This window comes from Acipenser ruthenus, chromosome 27, assembly GCF_902713425.1.
Source record: "Acipenser ruthenus chromosome 27, fAciRut3.2 maternal haplotype, whole genome shotgun sequence".
In the NCBI taxonomy this organism is placed as follows: Eukaryota; Metazoa; Chordata; class Actinopteri; order Acipenseriformes; family Acipenseridae; genus Acipenser; species Acipenser ruthenus.
The window spans coordinates 6,693,638-6,719,161 of NC_081215.1; the positions used below are offsets into that span (position 1 = coordinate 6,693,638).

A 25,524-nucleotide genomic window follows, 5' to 3' on the forward strand; every position below is an offset into this window, starting at 1 on the left:
ACATGGTGAGTTCGAGAGGACACCTGCAGGACAAGCCTTTGTGATCCAGGAGCCGGTAGCTTGTTTAATAATAAATTAAAGTCTTAGAAGCCCAAATGCTATCAGAATAACCGGGTGGAAAATGTCAGTGTACTTCTTTTACCAAACATGGATACAGTGAAACAATGTCAAGACTAGTGCCACAATCACCCACTCGTTCTGCATTGGTAATACATTATGAACATGCTTTGCATTTATTTATCTCTCAGAATAGTTTTCGCATGACAGTGCATCTATGTAACAGAATGGAATTAATCCTCACGGGTGCTGGAACTAGGGCTGCTGGGGGTGCATGGCTTCCATCCTATACAGGGGGTACAGTTTTGTTCAATGGCTTTCGGCACCCCCACGATAACAATTATTATTTATTTCTTAGCAGACGCCCTTATCCAGGGCGACTTACAATTTTACAAGATATCACATTATACATTATTTCACATTATACAGATATCACATTATTTTTACATACAATTACCCATTTATACAGTTGGGTTTTTACTGGAGCAATCTAGGTAAAGTACCTTGCTCAAGGGTACAACAGCAGTGTCCTCCACTGGGGATTGAACCCACAACCCTCCGGTTAAGAGTCCAGAGCCCTAACCACTACTCCACACTGCTGCCCAATTGTTCCAGCACCTCTGCATGTCCTCTTGTCAAAAGGATTGGGGGAGGGGGTGCGATGGCGGATTTGTCACAGGTTTCTGGTGCTTTTAATAGGGTGTCTGTGCTCCGATGAGATTTAAAATATTGATAGTTTTTTTCAGAAGGTATTACATCCCTGGCCCGGATGCACTGCCTCTTGGGAAAACATGAATTGAAAGTAGAGAAATAGGGAAGTAATGCATCTCACAAAGCAGCGGTATTGTATTGTTTTTTATCAATTCCACCCCCAGGCCAGATTGGAATCGGGGGTGTGGGGGGGTGTGAAATGCAATTGAGACGCTTTGTTATTTCAGCTTGGCTTTCTAATGGACTGGCTTGTTCAACCTTTATTCCCATTAAAGAAATAACCCCTTGATCCTCAATTGGAAACTGCTGGATTACCAGTGCTTTATTGAGGCCTGTAATTCATCATTCGCAACTTTACACCCAATTAGTTCCAGGCTTCTAGAATAGATCAAATCCTTCTGATCTCATTCATTCGCAAGTCTTGAAAGATGGGAAGGGTTTGCATTGAGGTGGGGGAATTGAATTCTGGGGAGGGGTTTGAAAGAAATGTAATGCAAGGCTTCTACAGTGGCTCATTGAATCATGTTTGAGCTCTGTTCTAACTACAGTATTAGTCTACTACTCTCCATACACATGTCTGAACTGTTTGATACCCATGCGTATGTCTCCTCCACTCTCTTACCACCTGTAATCGGGGCTCAACCAGCTGGTTCATCTTTGGATAGTTCACAATTATTTCAACATCTTTTTCAAGCATTTACTTCAGTCTAATTAGTGGAAAACACCTCTATTAATTTTACAAAACTAGAACCAAACAACTAAGTAATACTATAACCATGTATTCTAGAATCTGCAGCTATTGCCTTATACAGACAACACTCTCATATCATCTTAACTGTGCCTTGAGAAAGATTGAGAGTATGATATACTTTCTGAATAATAGTTTCACAGATGTACTTCAACATAGGAACCAAATTTGTACCTAACGCCGTACAACTGTACAAAAGATACATATTGTAGAATTGGGTTTAGTATTATCGTCAAAAACTAAAAACTGACCTGCTATTCTGTGACATTGACTGGAGGTTAAAGGTATCCATAATCCTTGTACAGCAAGTCACTGCGTACAGTAGAGGTAAAAGATTGACCATTGTGTGTGCTTTCCGGTTTACATTTCTGCATTTACAACATTGTTACGATTAACGAAGAACAAAACATGACACGCTTACAGAAAAAGGAAGCGTCCTCTCAACCTGCAGCTGTACTCAAATCGATGCCTTGTAGAACTCACACAAAGGCAGGTAGTTTGCTGATTGCGTAACTTGGTCCAGAAACTCTGCTGACCTCCATCGCTTATCGCAGTCAATAAATCAATCTATTTTTTATATAGCGCTTTTCACAATAAATTGCCTCAAAGCGCTTTCCAGATAAAAAATAACAAAAAATTAATATACAAAACTATTTTGAGAAAGAGTCAAAGATACCCCTTTAAATTAAATGCATTCAAATAATAAAAATGTGGTTTGATACGGAGTCTGGAGGATTGAAGCTATAAGCAAAGCAGTACTGGACCCATTGGACCACTTGGTGTAACTTGAAAAGCACAGAGAAAAGGTTTTCTACACACACAAGTTTAAAAGGGTCATTCACACCAAATGCTTTGGGAAAGGGATGAATGCGGTACGGAAGAGCGCTACATTGTGTTCACACACAAGGTGACCTTGAGCTATCGATTTCAGTCAAGATGTTTGCAGTACTACACCAACACCTTATTTATTTTCCTTTTTGTAAATTAAATGCTCCAAAAAATAGGGGGGCAATAGCACTGGCTACCCTCAGGCATGAACGAGTGTATCAGCTGTGGGATTGAGAATTGAAATAATGGTATGCAGTTTGAACTGCAGTGATCGTAATCAGATCTATTGGCTTAAATATATAGTGCTTGTCCAGATTGAACTGCCGTTTTCTATTAGAGCCTTGATGCAGAACAAATGGTCCATTTGCTTTGTGTCATGGTCTACGTAGTGTTCAGCCACCCTTGCTGCTTTGTGGTGCTTTGCGGTGGCGCATGCGTTGCCTGTTGTACCGCACTTAGTTTGCTAAATATCTTGGTATCCCTTAATAGATAATAGGTGTCTGCAATTGTGACTGCCAAAACAGATCTCAGGCAGCACAATGTTTACTAATATCCCACCCAGTCATTCTGCATTAGAATCAAAGGCTGTTGGTAGTTCATAGATACCTGTAACTGTAAAACACTACAGCAAGGCATGTATGGCTGGTTTCACAGACCCCAAGCACTGCCTAAAGTTAGATTAAGTAACACAGAATACACAGGTGCTAATCAGGGCCTGTAAAACCAACTGGTACGTAGTAATACTGAAAAAAAAAACACATTTCTTGACCGTTTTGATTGAAAAAAAAAGTTTTTTAAATGTCCTCAATTGTACAGCATTGGTAGGAAATGGATAACATTTGTGATGCCACTTCACTTTAATTTAGGAAGGACGTTTCACTTTAATTTAGTCCTTGTCCTGCTTTACATCCTTCAAGTGGAACTGCATTTCAATTGCTTCTCCCTGGGCAAATATCCTTACTCATTTTGAAAAGCAGCCCCCTTCCTAGCAAGCATAACTGCTAGAATACATCTTTTTACTGCTTCTTAGCTTTCGTTGATTTAGCACTCTCTTTATGCACGGTTTGCAGTAGATGGTGCCATCAAATAAGCATTGCAGTACAGCATCAGCAGAACACTTCTACACACAGAAGGCAATACGAGCAATAAGTACTGCAGTGCTGGTTTGAAATGGCTCGTTTTCAACAATACAGTGGAAAGAGGACCATGTGGAACAGATTCAAGGGAGATGGGACTAAGATGTGCTGCTGTTTATACCATAAGCTGTTTCTTTTAAGCTTTTATACACTGCCAGACTCTTTTATTAGAACCTGCCTACAGTATTGAAGTAAATTACTTAAGTGTTGTTGCGGATCAAGTCCCTACCAACAATACTGCGCTTGTAGCCTGATGGCTATTTTCAAGATGATAATGCAGTCATCCACAATGCTAAAATTATGATAATGCATCCATCCACAATGCAACAATTATGTGCTAATGGCTTGAGGAGCATGACAGACATTTCCCATCTACATCCTATTGGACAAATGTGGGATGAACTTGGAAGACTCATTTGTAATCACAATCCTCTATCTACCTCTCTGCACCGATTGTGTAAAATATGAATGACTTAATAGATTAACATCCCTCGAGGTATCTTCCAGCACCTTGTGGAGTCATGTTGTGTCAAGGCTGTGATCAGGGCAAACGGAGACCCAACCTGATATTGGGTACAGGTCCTTAAATGGTCATTTGAGACATTCTGAACTTTTTAGAAATGCAGGGAAACAGGGATTAACCAGTCAGGGCCTGCTTATCCAAGGTGTACTATTGAAATGAGCAGGCTGGTTTAAAGGCACCCTGTAGACATAGTTGTACTGTGTACATACTCAACAAAACCATTCCCATTGAAATAAACACCCTGCGATCCGCAGTGAGACAATCAATCACTCAGGTGTTCACAGAAATCACAATGGTGACAATCACAATCTAGGTTGCAGGCTCTAGCACAGAGTACTTGAAGTACATGTTTTTCACATGGAGCAGTGCTCTGTTCATGCATGTTGAGTGATGTAATGTATAATCTGTGCCAATTCATTGAAGCAGAATTGTCTCCAAGGACACCTGTAAAATAGTTTTGTACTGATGATAAAATAAAGTGGATGTTAAAGTGGATCGCTGGTGCAGTAATTGGATCTGACAGTTTAGATCAGTAGTCCTGTGCCCATGACGACATCTGACAATCTGGAATACAAGTGCAAAACCCACGTATTGGTTGGGGAACTGAAATCCTTACATTCTACTACTGTACTTAGTCTCTGCTTTTGTTCCATTTGATATGTATTTTAATGTCCTGTAGTATGCATATTGGACATCTTAGGAGAACTGGTTTAGATTGGCGTTAATAGAGACCCAACTGAGCCACCCTGTTCTTTGATTAATTTCATAACCAAAGTTCACACTACCGTATTACACAATCTTGTATAGGGCTGGTTCAGCCCAGAGGAGAGGGTATACTGTACTGATAATGTACTGCTTGTCTTTAAAGTAATTCTCTGTCAAACTTGTGAGATTGTCCTAGGATAGCTTGAAGTTATCCCTTCCATCAGTCAATACTGTAATCGTTTAACATCCTGGAAGTGGTGCCCTTTGTGTTTTAATGTAAACTGTGTCCTTGCTAATTTGAGATTTAAGTGACGTGGGCTTGCTTTGTAGACACTGCAGTAGTGCCATACCTTGGCTGGCGTTTTTTTTTTATTTTTTATTATTTATTTTCATACATTGACAATAGGAAGAGATTCAAGATGGGGTTGGGCAGAAATGGGGCTCAGAATATAGTCTTTTCTTGAGAGAGGCCTAGCACGGAATGTTAGGCTAGGGGTGTTCAGGTCAGGATTGAGGTGTGTTCTCTCTTTGCAATTTTGACCCTTTGATTTAAAAAAAGTAATTTTCACAATATAGTCTGAGCGGGATAATTAAAAGTTTCAAAATATTGAAATTAATGGAAGTTAAAACATGAACCCAAAGCTCTTAGCATTTCTTGGTTAATTGTATGAATGAGCTGCACTGTTTGATTTAATAGTATAGATATTACCAGCCTCCAGATTATGAGCTGTGGTCAGAGTTTACTTTCCAATAGGTTTTAGTGGTTCTAGCTATTAAAGTGTACAACAATCAGGATGTCCCCAATGGGTACTCAATAATTCAGACCTGCCACCTGCCTCTGGTTTTGACCTACTCCTTTGAAGCATACTCTGCAGGTATCAGCTTCCTGACTTGAAAACTAAATACTGAGGGCCAGGGCTAGAAGCTATCCATTCAGCTGGACACCTGGGTCCTTGCCTGTATTGCACATATACAGTAAACCGGAATTATACATAACTTAAAAACGGTCAAGTCAAAAGTATTACACTGAAGGCGGCACTTGACTAATGGTTTGACTACTTGATTTAGTTTAACAAAGTCTCTCCTGACTGGTCAACAATCACTCTGGAAACGTGTTTCTCATAGTAGAAGCTGGTTGTATATATCCTTGTCTCTGGAAAGAAAAAAGTTTCAAGACATGTTTCCCAATGTATGATGGGCTTAAGACACTGCCAGCCTTCCCCAGGGGAGCAAAAAGTGTATTGAGTTCTCATGGCCTCATCCCAGTTCAGTCAGTCGCAAAAAGCACCATCACAGCTGGAACTAGAAATACAAATGAACACAAAGACAGACGCAGCTGTAGGGCTATTTCTGAGTGCACGTTGGCTGCAGTGTTTGTGTACCATTGAAAAACGCTTTGAGGTGCTTCAGTGCATGAAAAGAAAGCCCTTTACAAATGGAAGATTATTGTGATGATGATGCCAGCTGCCAGTCCAGGCCCATTGTAAAGCAGTCTCGTTGGGAGTTTGAAAGACAACACCCATTTGTGTGTGTTTGTAAAGTGGATTCCACTCCCGACTTTAAAATCATAAATAAAGAACATCCCTGTGGCAGGGGCTGCGTCCCGCCCCAGAATTAGTTTTGTTAGTTTGGGTTTTGTACAGTTTGTTGAAATTGAAGATGTTTGTTAACTTGGCAGTGACGGAGTTAAAAACCCATCTCTGAAACACATGTGCACAATATTAACTGATAGACAATTTGACTCTGACCCACATGTATAAATGAGGAGCTAATAGCCAAGTAGGTAATGTACAAGCAGCTGAAGATCACTTTACCTCAGAAAAAAGGCAAACAAAAAAGGAAAAAAAATGAAATGAAGGTATCGCCCCAAAGTATTTTCACTTTATGTAGGATTGCGTTCCTGAGTGCCAGGACCTTCTCTCCTGGCCAGGCACGGCACCTTATAGCAGTCTAAATCCCTGGGTATTGATCGATCTCAGGGTGACGCTCCTTTATAACACGCCCCAAGATCACAGCAATGCCTGACGAGCCTGTTCCTCCACCTCTGGCTCCCAGCCAAATGAGAAGGAGGGCGGGTATTCAGACAAGGCTGTAGGAATGCATAGCTTCCTAGAACATGTGTCATCAGCTGGAGATAGTGAGACGCACGCACACACACAGTCTAGAGAATCCCGTACTGTCAGAGTTTAGCAGTCATGGAATGGGGTAGAGGGTAAGATTCTGGCTGCCGGAGAGAATTCATTTCAATGGAGGAAGTACAGAGTACCTTTGAGACTTCAGGGCTTCATCTAACAGCCAAAAGGATTTAAAAGTGGAAGTTGGTGATAATCTCCCATTTGATTTTCTGAGGAAAGTATTTTTGTTTTATTTTTTTTAATACAAAATGGCAAAGAGTCAGCTTTTGCACTTAAGCCCGTGTACATTACGGAGAAATCATTGGGAACAGACAAAGTCCCCTGAAGATGTAAGTACCATTGCGGCTACCTTTACTTTTGAATCAGTAGTGATCGTGTATACTCAGAAGTGATCAGTATTGGTTTTAAATGCCTGTCAACTTGTCTTAGAGGTAGAACTGATAAACCTACATGTACACACGTTTTTAAAGCATTTTACAGTACCAAGGAATCTAGCTGAATTGAATCTATAAGTGGTTGATGAAATCTAGGGTTATTCTCCAGTGCTTTTCAATGCTCTGAAACTTAAGGATGTATTATTTGGGGTGACTACACAAATTAAGAACCCTCTCTGGTAGTTGACTTTGTTAAGTATTTTAAAGACAGATTTCAGCACCTGCAGCACAGCAGACAGTGTTTAAACAAGGAAGGGGGTTGGTTCACCATCGCAACTTAATGTAGAGGTTCCTTACAATGTGTATAGTGGCTACACACCTGCCAGGTAGCCAGAGAGCATACAGTAGAGTAGGGTAGTTGCCTCTGGCTGTGTGTGTTTTCAACTCCCGGCAAGGAGTTGGCTCAGTCCAGTTGCATGTCTTAAGAATTACCTGCAGAGCATGGTGTCTGCTTGGCAGGACATTCAAACTTTGATATTAGTCCTAAAACTTCTGCTTGGCTGCTAAATCCCCAACTGGCATTTCAACAAAGAGCATGTAATGTTGGCTTGTGGATACTATCCCCGTTTACCTGCTAAATAAATAATTTAGTCAAAAAACAAGGCAGTGTATTTTGAGCCAAGAGATCCAGGATTCAGGTTTCCACCTGACAGTATCAGGTGACCTCTTTGTCCCTCAGTACTGCGTTAACGCTCTGCGCATTGTTCAGGTCAATGCAGCTGTTTGAGTTATTCTGCGTTTTGATTTGACGCCTTCTGGCTGTCCTCCTCACTTCTGATCACATGTAGTAGCGGTAGTCTGGGTTGTTTTCCATTCCTTAAATATGCATGATTTCCTGGTTCAGTTTGCATTCAGGGATGATCTCTCAGTGATCTGAGTTAGATGTTTGTCAGTGTGTGTGTTTACAGTAATAAATAGTTAATTGTTTTTTCAATGTTAATATTTACCACACACACACACACTGGTCTGAAATGTTCTAGTAAATGTTAGGGGGTTCTAATGATTTTTGTTTGGTTAGAAGCATTCTGAATAGGAGTACAACATGTTTAAAACAAGATGAAATGTAGGGAATCTACTGGAACACCCTCATTTTTATACAGTTGTTGTTTGTGCTTAGCTTTGTCACAACTTCCTTTTCCCAGCAGAAGATACAGTACAGGCATTGACTTTGCAGGCATTTGATTTTAAGGCAGAAACTGGTTTGTGGTGTGTTTAGCTAACTACAACACTATGAAACACAATGCTTTTCATGTTGAAAATTTCTGGGAAAATGACAAACACTGCAGTGTTCAGATACAGTCGTATTCAGCAGAGAATTTCTTTCTGTTTTATACCCTTATCTGTTAAAAGCATTTCAAATGTACCAAAACAACCACGTTAAGATAAAGGGACCAGAATACAAAGATATCTGCAGAAGGGGCCACGTTATACTGTCCGGCCCTGTAAAGATGGAAAGCATCAGCTACGTTCCCTAGCTTGCCTCAGTCCCAAGCTCATAAAAGCTCATAAAAATGTTTTGCTTCTTGAACAAGATTTCTACCACTTTGCAGATATTAAAATAGTGTTTCGAGCTGTCCAGAAATACAATTTGAATGGGGCTGAAACAACTTGAATAGCTGTGGTAATGCGCTACATTCCCCAAAAAGATCAGTCCTCTGTGCAGTAGGTAGTCACTGTAGTTGTTCTCCATGCGTTATTGCGACTTGGCCAGAGTACTAACCGTGACTCCCAATATCAGAACAGATATATTTTGGTAACGCTAATAGGGACAATTGGGGTCCAGTATTCAAATACTAACTGTTGCAACAGAATTCTTATATTGTGTGAAGTGCAGCTTACTAAAAGAAACAAACCTAAGACCTTCGACAAACTTTCGACATCAGACCTAGAGCTTCATGTTACTGTATACGATGTTATGTACAAACACTGGCAAAGTTATGGATTACCTTATTTTTATGAAGCACAATTCATAAAATATATTCATAATAAAAGGGCTTTTGGTCTAGGTTGAGATTTACATTCAGCATGGCAAAATAATGACACAGGCACAGAACAATCAGTTCCTAATAATTGTAAATGCCCCCGAGGGTAACTGTCATCCTTGTTACAGGGAGGTTTTTTAAATGGATTTCCTCTCACTCTGCTCTTAAACAAAACAGCCCCTGTGAGAACACCTTCACTGTGAGCCTTCACAGTGATGTACACGGATACCACAGACACTTATCAGATAAACCAAGTAACAGAGATCCACTGTTACTAGATTATGGCCAGCAATTAATATATATTTATATATATATATATATATATATATATATATATATATATATATATATATATATATATATATATGAAATGTGTGTAAGAGACAACTGTGGTTATACAAGTACAGCAGGCCTACATCGTAATTTGCATATTTAAAAGGCTGGTTGTTTTTGTTTGTTTATTTAAAAAGCAGGGGAAAATATTAATGTCGTTCTCTAGGCCAACATACATCAATACATCTGTAGAAGATGGTGTAAATCTAAAATGTAGAATAAAATTATTAATAGGACCCCTGGCCCCTTAAAATGTGCCAATGCAGTCCAATTTGGATGAATCCAAATTAGCTTAAATGACATGAGGAGTCAAGCGACCCTCAGTGTATGTATAACCCTAAGACGCAATCTGACCGGTTGTTCACATTGGGAGAACTCATGTAAGGGGCATGGTGGTTGGTGTGGAACCTTTGTGGCCAGACACATCAGTGTATACGCTTTGTTGAACTGAAGTATGGAGGCACCTGCAGAAAGTTGCTTTGGGATTTGAAGACTCAAGAGCTGAAAGGCTAGAGAATTAGCGTGCTATTTATTTTTGGTTCCCTAGCAAAGATTTTTTTATATATAAAAAAAACAAAACATCCTTCTGCAATTCATTGTGCCGAATCTCTCTAGTGACTTCTAAACACTGTAACCAATTTATTTCTGAAGGAGGTCAGTGGACCCAGGTGAATAAATAATGTTTACCAATAGAAACCTGACCCTGTAATTCGACTCCATGCGCTTGTTACATTGTTCCTTATTCTCTCATGGGGCATAGCTGGGACGTCATGTCCTTTTCTTTGCTGTGTGGGTAAATTAACAGGTGGCTTGTGTTTGTCGCTGTCTCACCTCAAGTTAATGAGGATCTGCCATTCTGTCTTGACTTAAAATCTTTCTTGATTTTAAATGCCAAATTGTAGAATATTTCATTTATAAGACACTCTACAGTATTTTCACCATCAGTGAATTATCAAACAGAATAAAAACATAAACAAATGTAAAAACAACAACTGACACATGAAATATCCCCTTCTTGTACTGGACAGAGCAATCTTTAGCAGAAATTGTTCTGCTCTTTGATGCACCTGGAGTCTTTTTGGTTGAAGACATTTTAAAGAAAATCGGGCAGCTCTCTGCATTGTGTTCAGTCATTTACTGGAAGCAAACTAAACCGGCTGACAGGTTCCTAAATGCAGTGCAACAGGTAGTGCACCAATAAGGCAAATGTATGCTGTATTTACTTAAGTGATAAAAAATATGTATATTTACACTATTCTTTCAGAAATATTACACAGCAATGGGAACATTTCACATAAATTGTGAAGTCTATGATCGTGAAAAACTACAGCCCTAGTAACGACTGTTTGGCTTTAATGTGATGTAGGAAACTCCATGGTCTGGCAGTGGAAGTCCACACATGGTTTGGGTGTGGTGTGGTGTGGTGTGGTGTGGGGTCATATACAAGCATTGGTCTGGCAGTGGCTGACCACATGGTATAGCATGGAAAATGGAAGGACATTCAGGTTGGTTGCAAGTATGAATTAAGAAATACAGTCACTGGAACACATTCCTTTGGAATTTAAACAATTTAATTTAATAAAACCTTACCTTTATTTAATTTTTTTTCCAGAATACTGATTTGTTTGAAATGATTGAAAAGATGCAGGTAAGGTGTTTCTTTTCTGTTTTTTGTTTTTTTTCAATGTATCTATTTATCTTTTTACATCCATGTTGGTTTCTAAAACTCTTTTCTGAACAAACATTACCTATTTTTATTCTTGAGATTGCTCAGAAGGAATGGTCTTTTTAATGAACAATATTAGTCCTGAGACTTGCTTCTAAAACAACCATTTATCCTTCACATTACTCTTATTCAGATTAGTCACCTCTTAGCAACAGCTCCTAGTATTTGTAGTGTCAACACTTTACGTTCTTGAAAAGTGGGTGAGAAAAGGTTCTTTCTTTAATATTCTGCACCCACTTCATGCAAGACTGTGTTCTGAATATTTCATTTACTTATTACAGCAGTTTGAAGTGCATATGTTAAAATGGAAAAGACAGAGGCAATGCTGTAATCAGACTCTTCACAATGGAAACAGCAACATTAAAATGTATACAGAGTTTTACACTACATGTTATACATCAGCGATCACAACGCCAACATCTGCAGAATATTTTAGCTCAAGGTAATTCCAACGCATAGGAGCCATCAAGGGCAATGACTGGCGCAGCTTCAATCAGAAGGACATTTTACAAGAACAGTGTACAAGGTTTAAGGCTTAAATGTTATGTAATTTCACTCATAGCCAGCGTAACCGCTTTAGAAATGGGACAATGCAAAGAAAAGCCATTGATTTAGTGGTACCGGAAAGCAAAAAAAAAACAACATATAAAACGAAAATAATGACATGACAATAAACAGAGGCTGTGACAAGGTTGATTATGGAAAGAAAGTGGATTTTAAAGTACATAGAGCTAACAAGGTAAATGGACCACACAGGAGGCTGTGCGGTCCAGTGGTTAAAGAAAAGGACTTGTAACCAGGCAGTCCCCGGTTCAAATCCCACCTCAGCCACTGACTCATTGTGTAACCCTGAGAAAGTCACTTAACCTCCTTGAGCTCTGTCTTTCGGGTGAGACATAGTTGTAAGTGACTCTGCAGCTGATGCATAGTTCACACACCCTAGTGTCTGTATGTCACCTTGGATAAAGGTGTCTGCTAAATAAACAAATAATAATAATAATAATTTTACAGGTCCTACGTTTTCCTATATCAAAGTCAAACATGTAATAGTAGATTTAATGCAATGCAACATCTCCTCCACGTCCCTGCATCACCGAGGGACTCCATGATATTGACTCCTGTACAAGAAGTCATTGGAAAGACAGCAATCTGTTTGTCAAGAGGAGACCCATGGCATGGCATCTGGGAGTTTGAGTTAACCAAATCGCTACCTGGTTTCAATGGCTCTACGTTCCTCCAGGTGACCTCTTGAGACAACAAGCTGGGATAGGGGTCTGGAGGTGCAGTATTGACATGCCTAGAAGGAGATACCCAAGCAGGTTGCTCCTTGGTAGCTTTGTTAGCTTTATTTACTTTAAATTCACTCAGATACCAATGGTTGACATGTAGCCTTGCCTTTCCACATTGTGCTGGCTCTGCAGGGCAGGCATTGTCTGCTTAGAAAACACAGCAACACAATTAACCATCACTGATTCTGTGGGACATTCCACTTGGATCATGTTTAGCCTTTGCCCCTCAAAAATAGCTAGGCAAGTCCCGACTCCCACAAGCCTTTCAACAAGGATGACCTCTGGGGTGAAGCCTCTTTCCCCCCCGGTCTCTATATTGACCCCTTCTGTCTTTTGTGTATCCTGGGTTTGATTTGAAGAGATGATCCCCTTGTAATGAAAAAGCATGGAAACAACCCCACCCATCCCATTGTCTTTTGTGTTTGCATTTGCAGTGTCTTTGAAGATGGATTATCTATTCAATGTATTTCTTTATAAATCTCTTACAGGGCTGCAGAATGGATGAACAAAGATGTACTCTCCCACCCACACTTAAAGTAAGTCCTTTGTTATGAATGGTTTGAAGTTGAAGTTGAAACCCTTTATATTGTAACAGTATCAGTGATCAGTCAAGAAAGTAAACGGAAGAAAACACTAGCCAAAATGTCTACTGAGTTTCTTATACATTTTACAATAGAATTCTGATTGAGCGTTTAAGTTATGATTGATTGACCTATGAGATATTAAAACAAACACATTCCCAAGGGAATTTAAGGATTAATATCACAAGTTATCTTAAATCGCTTAATCATTTCAGGGTAAATTAAATGTAGTAATAATATTAAAACATTAATAAAGTCGCAACTTTAAAAAAAACTGTTTAAAAATGTTGACCTTACGAATACTGAAAGAGCTCTTGTTGGTATATTGGAGCTCAAGTTCAATGCACAGAATATATGTATATATAAATATTATTATGTGGATGGATGGAAGCTTGTTTGATTTGATTTTACGCTTTTATAAAAGGTGAGGTGGCTAAAGCATTATCTTTTTTTGTTTCTCTCAGACTGAAGACGACTACATACCTTACCCCAGTGTGCATGAGGTAAGAGAAGCTAAACTGGGAACAAGAGGACACACTATTTGTACTGTTGATTTTTTATTTGTATCCAACAGCAGTAATCAAATTAATTCATCCAGCCGCAATTCAATTACAATGGTACACTAAATGACGCAGATGTTCATAAACTCTTTTTATATGTTTCAATGGTCAATAGCATGTCCTCTGTTTGCTACTGGTAATATTAGAATGTCCGGTCTCACATTTGAAAGCCAACTACTTTCTTCTGTGCCAAAATACAAAACACTTGGTTTGGGATATTCAGATAACTTGTAAGCCTTGAATTATATGTAGTCTTATGTTTATTTAATTTTTAAAAATAGCCATAAATATAACATGGGATTTAGGTTTAATACTATAGTCATGTTTGTACAACTATATTATTGTCTTGTAAGAAATCTATTTATTCCAACCATCATATAAATAGGTGTAAAAGAATTTGGATCAACTGGCTATACGTTAACACACAAGGAATCTTTTTTATAATGTTTTTTTTTTATTATTTACTTATTTATCTGAAAACAAAATGTGCAAAATTTGCATTCCAAACTCAGTCAGGATCAGAGGAATCAATGCTTCTGAACCTTCAGGTCGAAAGTTGTTACATGCAGAATATATGGAATCAAATAAGTAGCTTGAATCCAATTAGTTTGTGCATGTAACAAGAGAGAAAATGCTTACTTTATTTAATGGATGAATTAAAATGATGGAACACATGATGGATACTGAAATTTAAAATAAAAACATGGAAGTGGACACAAATGGGAAGGCAGTCGACTGTACAGTATTGCATTGAGAGGTGATAAAGGAGGTCACTAGAGCACACCTCAGGGAAAGCAGCAATGACACATGGATAGAATTAAAGAACAATTGTATGTCCTCTACTGCTTCACCATTTAAAAAGATCCCAAAGGACTAAAAGAGGTCAGGGTATGTGGGCTTTCTAAAAACCTTGACTTACTCTTAACTCTCTCAAGCACTGTACAATAACACTTCATTAAGCCCTGTCTGTCAAATTAGAAAAGGTCCTAGCTAATGAGTCTAGGTTTAGGTTTGAATCTGCTGTAAAATGTAAAAGCTGGTCTTTGTCTACAGCTAAGTCATCATTTGTCAATACCTGCTCAGTTCTTCAGTTACATTCAGTGCAGTTTCAGAGTTTAAATCGAATGACACAGAGATCTGCGAGTAGGCCGGTTCGATCTTACCAGCCTTGTTACCTCTTTCAGGTCCTGGCCCGCACAAGCCCGTTTCCCCTCATTCTCCTGCCCCAGTTTGGGGGTTACTGGATCGAAGGGACCAACCATGACTTAAACAGCCCCCCCGAGACAGAGCAGCTTCTTTCCCCCACCGCTCGCATCAAGCTGGAGTGCAACACCACCGCCAAGCTGTTTAGGAAGCACTTTCTGGGCAAGGTGAGCAATGGGAGAGGGCCTCGCAACACCACTAGGCCCGGGAGCATAGGGTCTGGGCTTGCACTCTAGGGCCTGACACAGCAAAGCGTGCAAGACAAACACACTCAACTTGATTAGCGGTAGCCACCGAACACTTGTACACATGCACAAAGCACTTTTAATAAAAACTGAACTATGTTTATAAGATAGGTCAGTTTGCATAACATAGTGGGATAGAACATTCTTGTCTCAATTTAAGTCAATGTTTAATGGAAGCAAAGAGAATTGAGGTGCTGAATGCTAGTGTTTGTATGTCAGTTAATCTAATAAATCAGAATCAAACTCACTATCTTAGCCTTCATCGTGGGACCTCTTGAAGAAAGAACCCAAGAACAAACACTACTTAATTGAGATCTGTTTCTGGTTGCATTTAAAAATTATCTGTGAAAGAAGCCCCTTAAATGGCATGCTCAGTCCTGCTTCTCCTGAGCAGTTCAGAGTGCTGCCAAGCAGTTTAATCAATGATCTGGATGAGCAGACAAAAACCTGTGCTTGATGAGAATTCCCACTCTGAGCAGCTCAGTTACTTAACAAGCCCACTATAGTAAATGAAAAACTCATTTCAGTACAAATCTCCTGCCAATTTCAGTGGCTTCCCCCCTTGTGAAGTCACATGTTTACAATTGCATGATTAGCCCCCAAGCAACTGAAAATATACGACTAAATATAATCTTCAATCCTGTGGTCATTTAGCTCAGTCACGCCATTCAAAATATGTTCTGAATCTGGCCTGAGTAACCATATGCTCTTCTCAAATAGCATTAACTCATCAATCTTTGTGATGTTATTTAGGTCCAGACAATAGAAAAATACCTATGTGGAAAGACTAGTGTCTAGAAAAATGTCCCTACTGAAAGCTGATTGTTCCTCTTGTTTTTGATGTTTAGGAACATTTTAATTACTACTCCACGGACAGCACCCTGGGACACCTGGTCTTCTCAATGAAATACGATGTGATCGGGGATCAGGAGCACCTGCGTCTGCTCCTGCGGTAAATACACCTCACACCTTCCTCTAGGGTACATTTATCCACATTTACTATGGAAGCCACTAGCAAGAGAGATCCAATCCAAAATATCCTTGTACACGTGTTCAGTATCCTTGTATCTGTTCTGTATGTTTCTTTATTGCTGTTTCTGTTTAGATTATTATTTGCCGTGCTTACTAACTATTCCCGTAGAAGTGGATTCTGAAAAGACTCCTCAATACTCCTTGAGCTTGTATCCATTCCGTGACCGAATAACCTGTTAGTCACGATATATTATCACTCAATAATATGCCCCACGATGGTTTTGGACCAATTATCACAATATTATTGTGACAATATATTATTGTAGAAATTCATGAGAGAATTTAAATGATCAGACTAACTCGCAATTCAGTTCTATACCTGTCTGTATAAAGTTATGTACAATCAAAAACATTTCAGTTTAAACGACTAGGACATATCAAGTACTTGCACAGCTGGCTTCAAATGTAGACTATAAATGATTTATATATCAACAAAAAAAAGTAAATACTGTAATAGATTTAGCAGTTATGAAAATGCTTATATAATTCTGACAATAAGCTGGCTGTAGATGCATTATTTTACAGCACAACTGTGGGAACACTATGCAAATCACTCCAGTAGTCTCACATTATTAATATGCTTGACTAGGAAAAGCAGCAATTTTCATGCTTTCTGTTCCTGCTCAAAACAATATAATGTACTGTACTAGGACAGTTAATCCCAGACTCATGTTTTGCTTTGAAAAGATAGATAAGACTGTGGACTGCTGGTGTGTATGGAGTTCTGAGCCATGCTCTACAAGTGAACACTTGATGTGGTCTGTAGATAGTGGTATCCGATCTTGGATCTAACACTAGATTTGCTCTGTATTTAAAAAAAAAAAAAAAACCACAAAGTTTTTGTTTTACTCAAACTTGAAAATGAAGTGACAATTAACAACGTTACTGCCTACAGTCAGGCACTCCGAGCTCCTCATCACAGCTCTGTGTAACAGGCAGTGTTGTGTGGTGCACTGCCGTTACGGATTCTGTCCCCTGTCTGGGAAATCAGGTTAAAAGTTTTATAACCACGAACCCCATCCCAGCTCTTTTGCATAGTGGTTAAGACGAGAGAGATTGCCTCAGTCCTGACCTGAGCACCGCCTTCCAACCATTCTGTGTCAAACTGTGTGGAGTTGTGCTGGGTCCACTCGGAGCTAGATTGAGACCTCTAAACCTATTTCACTTATGACCTGAGCTGGAACCCAGGCCTCTAAAAGGTGAATTGGACTGAGAGGCTAGTGAATTGCACTGCTGTGCCACCTAGCTACTGATTTACTGTCCATTCTGAGAGAAGCAAACCTGGTCCTTTATCAAACAGTGACGCAACTGAATAGTGACTTCCATTTCATAAGTGTAGCCCAGGAAAGCAAATTCGTCTTCTGCAACAAAAATGAAACAAAGACCTCCGCAAAGGGAAGGACAGCTGGTAAACTGTCCAAATGATCCACATTCTTAATAGAACCGTCCACCAAATACATACAATTTTCAGGTGTAAAGTCTCTTAGAACATCTGTTATGTTTTTATTTTCAGAACTAAACTGAAAACATACCACGATGTCATTCCAATATCCTGCCTCACTGAGTTTCCCAATGTTGTACAAATGGCTAAGGTAAGCACTGGAGATTGGAATAAGAGTTTCTGCAGAGATTTGCCCAGGCTTGTTTAGCAAAAAAAGCACCACATTTAAAGGACACTGGCAAATGGAAGTAAATGGAATCCCAACACTACTTCCATTTTTCATTTAAATAAATCTAACATGCAATGCCCAAAAACTGCATCTGTGGTACAGATGTTTTCAGCTACAACCACCCAGAAAGCATAGCACGGTATAATAAAGCATAGTGAAAGAATAGTAAAGCATTGTAAAGACCAACAAGGTATGGCATATTAAATTATATGGTAAACCAGGATAAACTATGGTAAATTTATAGTATAACTTTGGGAAAAGCATGGTACAGCTGCAAAAATATTATGGTCAACTTTTAAGGGACCTGAATAGGCAACAGTTGTGTTTGTTGCCAGTTAAACATATCAAACATAAGAATTTTATTATATTACAAACCTGCAGTACAGCACTGGGCAGGTCCTAACAGGGCTCTTTAGCATAAAGATGTCTTTGACAAACAGGAGCTAGGCCCTCAGATGTAATCACAGCTCTGTTTCCAGTGATAAGGTGGGTGCAGATAAGCGTTGTTATCAGATAAGAGGGATCTGTTGTTCCAGACAAGGCTCACTCTCTGGTTCGGGTTTCGGTAATGCAAGGTCCTGTTGCTAGGAATGCCAGCTGTCCCTGTTTACACACACGCACCAATGAGTAACAAAGCAATCGCCAAGCCAACCAGCTCTGTGTAGCTTCACGGGTACTGCAGTGTAGTGCCACGCTTCACCGTGGTGTTACAGGAGAAGCTCTGAGCTTACTAGATTTAAAAAGGATTCGTTGAATGGCCCGCCTATAATAACCACTCACAAGAAATACCCTTAAGTCATTTGAGCCAAGAAATGCACAGAAATTGAAACCAGTCCATTGTAGACATTGGAGGGACTTGGCTAACGCATAAAAAATTTGAAATCTCTTTCGGACTGTGGAGTGTGTTTCTTGTTTCAACTTTTTTTTTTTTTATAAAGGTCTGTTCAAATATGTAAATCAATGGCTAAAAAAGAAGAAACAACATCTTGTTTGAAATTCTTATGCCCTAAGCTCAGGCTTATTTCTAGCTATTTATATTTAGTATCTGATCCCATATGTTTTAATATTAATAAACCTCTATTTTGTAATTGTGTATCTCTCATTAGGATTTGTATCCATTTCTGTATCAGTGCAATACATCTCAATAAATGTACTTTGAATTATCCCAATAGAAATAACTACATTTGTGACTGAAGTGGTTTTATACTATAAAAAGCCCTAACTGTCTTTTTCTTTTCAGCTCATTTGTGAAGACGTGAATGTGGACAGATTTTATCCTGTCTTGTACCCCAAGGTATACACAATATATAAACATACAGTGTATATATGTGTGTCTGTATTTGTTGAATACCGTTGCTCCTTATAAGAAGTGATAACACTCAATATCCTCTGCCCCCAACTTTTATTTTTACTAAGCCTTTGCGTCAAACTTCAATTTGAAACATACATTGTAAATGGTAACTTGAAAGCATGACTGAACTTTTTTTTTTTCTATGTATAATAAATATGTCTTTATAGCGGTCTAGACGTGTGAAAGTCTCATGTACGTTCTCTCGGTTTCCCTCCTCAGGCTTCACGACTGATTGTTACTTTTGATGAGCATGTCATCAGCAACAACTTCAAGTTCGGAGTTATCTATCAGAAATTTGGGCAGGTGAGCACTCTGGTTTACATTATTGATTATTATTAAAATTCTCAGAATCGCTACTTCCTTTTAAACGAAACTCTTACATGATCGATTTTAGTTGTGCAGGCAGTGTTTGGTTGCTGTAGTTCCAGTGTTGCTACATGAGCGTTGCTCTGGTTATAGTTCAAAGAGGCTTGGACAAGATGTTCTGTTTACAGCTAGCAATATGAACATCAGCACAATAACGCCAGAGCTAGACCCCCTCTCCCACAGACCCCTTTCAACTCAGCCACTGGCATTCCTAATAGCCATGAAGGAGTTGGAAATGAGGAGCCACTCTCAAACCTGTAAGAGTCCTTCAGGGGGACCTTTTGAAAAGCTCTTTTCATCCAGGCCCAGATAAAAGTGCTCTGGAAAAATACAAATAAAAGCCGTCTTGCTGGGAAGTGGCTTGTCTTTTGTTCTCAAGTGACCCTGAAGTGCTTTCCTCCAGCTTCACGCTGCCCTGACACTTGAGTGGATCCCAGGGTCCAGACTCGTTGTTTTTAATAACAACTACTTGTACCACGCCAGACCTTGTGCTTAGTAGAAATTAGGAATAATGTTTATTCAGCTGTACCATTACCGTGATTATTATGTTAATTGGATTTAGGTTCACCTTTTTAAAAGGCTTATTAGAATTGCTGATGTTGCATTGTGTTTCTCTTAATTTTAAGGTTGATTATGTTAGATCGGTGAGGCTTTGTTTGATATTTTTTTTCTTGTTTATTTTAACGAGGGGGGGGGGGTACATTGTATTAAATGTTGTATTGTATTTTTTTATATAGAATGTAGAGAGGCAAGACAAGATGAAACAGATTAAACTGCTTTTAACTAATTTAGTTGGCCTAGGTTCTAATTAGGTGTGCTAAATAAGCTTGGAGCAACATAATCAGTCAAGCTTTCCACTAGTATTTAAACACATTGGTGCAAATAATTGGTAAGTCCTAGTTTTTTCAAACTGAGAAAAAAAAAGTTTCCGACTGTAATGAGACTGATCTATGAGTTCATGCTCTGACCTGGTGCCCTGCTTACTGTTTAAGCTTTGGTGAATGCCAGCACGGCTGTGTTTCATTTATTTGGTTGTTTTTCAGACAAGTGAAGAAGAGCTCTTTGGAAACAGTGAGGAGAGTCCGGCCTTCGTCGAGTTCCTGGAGCTGCTGGGGCAGAAGATTGAACTCCACGATTTCAAAGGGTAGGAATCCAGTGTACTGGATAAGACCAAGCTCCTACATTCATTGAGAAACCAGACACGTTCACACAACATGGCAGTGTTTACCTTTAAAAAAAACAATGCATTAGTCACACAACAGGGCAATTGCTATATAGCAGGCCAGTGGTGGAGCTTAACTCAAAACATGTTCTGTAATAATGTTTTCATATAGTGAATTGCTTGTGAAATGTTTATACCCTGTACTGTATACACACATTGAAATTCCATACCGGTGTTGCCTGACAATGCCTCTCGACAATGGGGAGGGGGGGACAGTAGAAACTTAACATTGTTTTATTAAATCTTTGTTTAAGCACTTTATTATTATTATTATTATTATTATTATTATTAATTTCTTAGCTGTGAGCGACTGTCTGCAGGATGCTTGCTAGATTTGGGGTGCCTGCTTTTAAAGCTGTGGGTGACTGTCTGAATGCCATTTGCTGTATTTCGGGTACCTGCTGTTTGACCAGTTTTGATTGAAGGTACCTGCTGATTTTTGTTCTAGTTTCCGTGGGGGTCTGGACGTGGCACATGGGCAGACTGGCACAGAGTCGGTGTACTACAACTTCAGAAACAAGGAGATCATGTTCCACGTGTCCACCAAGCTGCCGTACACCGAGGGTGACACACAGCAGGTAGCCTGCCTCCCCGTCCTGTCTGAATACAGAACTACTGCTTAACATTTTCACTGCCTCGTAAATAGGACTTGTGTTTCTGCTGTGCTTGTGTAAAAGTGCCACTTTGACATTGTTCCATTAAAATCCTTGTTGCAGCATTTTACAAACACAACACCAAACTCTTATATAATCTATGATAACTGTACCATACAGATTCAGAAATCTAATTAAAAAACAGTGCTGTCAAATCCAGATTTTTTACACATTTAAAACAGAAAATTACAAGGGAGATGATTTCTATGTGCGTTTTATGCATTTGTAAGGGTTATACTTAAGTAGATCGCTGGAAAATAATCCTCAGACAAGCCATTGTTGTTACCTTGGGCATCAGAATTGTAAACCCCAACTTTATGGCTACGACATCTCACTAGAATTCATCTTCCCAACAAGATCAAAACAGGACCCCCTGTGGACATTGTCCGTTTAAAGACTACACTATTCACACCCTTACAACTTGTTTGACAATATGGTATATTTCGGGGAGACAGAAACGATGAGCCCTCTTATCATAGGAACGGAAAAGGTTACAGGTTTTAAAATATACTTCTTACTGGCATTAGCAGCATTATAATTGGTCCCCTTGTCAATGTGTTTATTTACAATACCAGTACATGTACACCTTTAAGTTGTGAATCAGGTCCAGGTTGTGTGGGCAGGCAGTACAGAGAATGCCACACTGTCCTTACAAGGTCTCTCAGATATTAGCTCCAGTAAAACACCATTTGAAAATAGTCTGTCCCTGACAATTGCAGCAATAAAAGTAAAATAAATAAAAAAGGTAGCAAACAAAGCACTCTCATTTTTGACTCCATATTCTCATCCCCTACCCCTGAAGAACAGATACATTTGTTAGCAGCTTAATCAGTAACTGATTTGCAAGTCATTTTACACTCAGATGGATTGTCAGTTGCCTCCTCCTTTTCTCCAGTCTGTGATACCAATATCCCCCTCTTGTTTCTCCACATTAACCCATCAGAACGCCTCTGTTCAGTGTGTGTTTCTCCACATTAACCCAGCAGAACGCCTCTGTTCTCAGTGTGTGTTTCTCCACGTTAACCCATCAGAACGCAATTGAAGGAGTATATAGTCTGAATATAAAATTAGTCAGTCTGTCGCTCACGGAACTGTATTATTTAGCAAAGCACTCGAAACAGAAGGACGTTAATTTTTTTAAAATTTTGACTGTTCATTGGATAGAAAGAGGGTTACTTGTATCTACTGTCAAAGTGAGTTCCAGTATCACAGCAGTGCATCTAGTCTGCTGTACCACCTGCATGCTAAACATGCTTTCACTTCTCAAAATACACTCTAGTAGTTTTTCTGCTACAGCCATCAACGCAACAAATTAAACTGTCAGTTTCAACAGAGTACTCTTAGAAATTCATACGATACTAGAAGTATAACCAGTGCGGTTGGATAGCTACCGACTGCAGACCAGCTAACATTGTAGCTTTGTTTTATTTCAATAACCACATTTATTTTTAAACAATATTATTTACAATTATGGACAATATAACCGTTACTTAGTGAATGTTTTGTTTTTTTAGGCAATTTCAAGTTATTAATAAGATTATTTAAAACAGCAATGAAATGTCTGGGTAAAGGAAACTGATAATTGTAAATGCAGTAAGGCGAGTAAACTGACTCCATTGTGATTTAGCAATTGGTTCAAAACAATTTAACAACAATGCTGGATTGTAAATAAAATATAAAACTATAAAAAGAATCCAGAAATGGTTAAACAGGGTTTTTATGCTGGGTTGTTTTTTGAATGAATGATAATACTGATAATAATACTGATAATAATAATAATAATAATAATAATAATAATAATAATAATAATAATCAGTAATTAAATACTTAAATGGGGGATGCAGTAATTATAAATTAAATATGTGATTAAAACCAAGATTAATTTTGTAATCAAGATTAATCGCAATTAATATTTAATCGCTTGACAGCCCTAATTTAAAAAACAGTCATACAACTGATATCTACCCCACTTACAATCACTTTAGGAAATAAAATATTAGATTACATTTAAACAACTGGACTGTATTTTGTATTGCGCCCCAGTTTAAGAACTGTAGCTAGATCGACGTTAAACCCTTTCATTGGGCATTCACCCAGCATTTCATTATTTAAATAGCTAATCCAGCACTCTCAGATCACAGAAATGTGTACAGTAACCAGTGCGATTTCAATTGGAGGTTTTTCCCCTCTATATGAAAGATGCTACTATAAATTATTTCTCATTTCCAAGTCATCAATTATTTCCATAAAAATGACATATTTGCCCGAGTACCGTAGTATATTTACCAGTGGATTGGTAAATTAGGCAGTAGGTGAGTTGGAGGACTTGGTCCCTGCAGTTTATTGGAGGCTGCAATATGTTTTTATTGATGTACAAGGATATTATCCAAGTTCTGTTCATCATTTCATAAAGATTGATATCTAACAAAGTCAATAGTGAACACCAACACCTGGACTATGAATAGCTGTCACACCCGGATGAAAACACATTGGTAATTGCATACTAGATTCATATCGAGCTCAGTAAGCTGTTAAGCTTCAGCAGAAGTAACATTGTCTTCATAAATTGATCCCTTATTTATTTACATTCAGATAGCAAATAAATCCAGCTTGTGTCTGGTGAGACTTGTATTAAAAACAGTTTCCTGCCACATTAAATTACATACATGCTACTCAATTGCAAATTAGTGGAATATAAAATTGCATACAAGATAGTCATCCGATCACGGTTACAGATTTGTCAGATTTCATCTTGTGCTTTGTACAGATGTCACCCTGTGCAGAGAGCACACACAATTCTAATGCTCACTTTTTTTCAAAGCAGTTCCTGAGTCAGATCTTCATTTTTGTGATTTCTAGTAAGTTCATACAAGTCCTTTCACCCAAACAATATACAATAATTGAGACACCCTATCCAGGACTAATTATTCTGTAGTAAAGGCGATTTTTATTTATTAGAAGGCACACGGGATTACAGAAACAGGTAAACTGAATAATATGCACCATTTGGGTTCCTGAAGGGGCTCTAACACTGCTTTATCTCTATAGCTCCAGAGGAAGAGGCACATAGGAAATGACATTGTGGCCATAGTGTTCCAGGATGAGAGCACACCGTTCGTGCCAGACATGATCGCGTCCAACTTCCTGCATGCCTACATCGTGGTACAGGTGGTGAACCCCTGCTCCGAGAACACGCTCTATAAGGTAATCTCAGGTGATGAGCCCCCAGACTGGTGCCATGGCATGCTGGAGACTGTATCTGATAAATATCAGTACTTGTCAACCATGCACCTCAAGCACACTCAAAAGTGACAGGTTTTGTTTAAGCCAGTCAGATTTTCTATCTAATGTACTTAGCAATTCAATATAGCTAGAGACGATTTCAGGTGATGAAGGCCTTCTGGGAGCATACTAAAAAACAATGCAGATATAAAACCTGTATTTGGTTGTAGCACCCTTTATTCTTGACATCTGTGTTTCAACAAAATATCCACATGATTTATCACCTAAATATAATTAAACTGTCAGAAAGATGCGTTCAAGGAAGATAAGGGAGATTTGGCCATCATAATTTGGCCATAGAGAATATCTACAGTAAATCAAGGCCAATGGAGGACCCACGAGACACACTACCAAAACGTATGGTCCAAAGCCGTCCAAACCTGTGTAATTAAAAGAGCTATTCCGATTACCTGGGGAGTTGTTCCCGAGCCATGCAAACAATGAAAAAAAGGTACATTTTCTGAAAAGCTGACTTAATAGTAGTAGATACACACAGACACTGATTCAGTAATGTCATGCTCATAAAAACATGCAGCACGTTTAAAGCACAACAGCAGTACCTGCATGTTGACTGAACTTGCTTTTACCCAAGACTACAGACTGCCCTTGCAGTCTTTTCAAACCCAGTAAAATCTCTAAATGGGATACTTCAAAAGAACTGTATTGTGGAGCTCTAGAGCCATCCTCTGGACAGCCCTGGTGTAGTGCATTTAAAAACCAGTCATGCCTTACCACGGGATACACAAGACAAC

At 38.9% G+C, this 25,524-nt stretch overlaps 1 protein-coding gene across 19 annotated transcripts in view; it reads left to right on the top strand.

Annotated features, from left to right (window-relative positions):
* LOC117432073 (rap1 GTPase-activating protein 1-like) overlaps positions 1–25,524 on the top strand; it is a 165,966-nt gene that overhangs the window by 111,768 nt on the left and 28,674 nt on the right. For 13 of the 19 annotated variants that reach the window (XM_059002078.1, XM_059002076.1, XM_059002079.1 and 10 more), the window contains 11 exons: positions 11,205–11,240; positions 13,096–13,143; positions 13,653–13,691; positions 14,933–15,118; positions 16,045–16,148; positions 17,742–17,820; positions 19,139–19,192; positions 19,469–19,552; positions 20,659–20,759; positions 21,286–21,415; positions 24,539–24,694. In XM_059002078.1, the coding sequence (XP_058858061.1) occupies positions 11,223–11,240; positions 13,096–13,143; positions 13,653–13,691; positions 14,933–15,118; positions 16,045–16,148; positions 17,742–17,820; positions 19,139–19,192; positions 19,469–19,552; positions 20,659–20,759; positions 21,286–21,415; positions 24,539–24,694 (999 nt within the window). In that variant the 5' untranslated portion in view covers positions 11,205–11,222. Of the gene's footprint in view, positions 1–6,850; positions 7,173–11,204; positions 11,241–13,095; positions 13,144–13,652; positions 13,692–14,932; positions 15,119–16,044; positions 16,149–17,741; positions 17,821–19,138; positions 19,193–19,468; positions 19,553–20,658; positions 20,760–21,285; positions 21,416–24,538; positions 24,695–25,524 lie in introns of those variants that run through there. The other 6 variants (XM_059002081.1, XM_059002082.1, XM_059002069.1 and 3 more) reach the window with 2 other exon arrangements.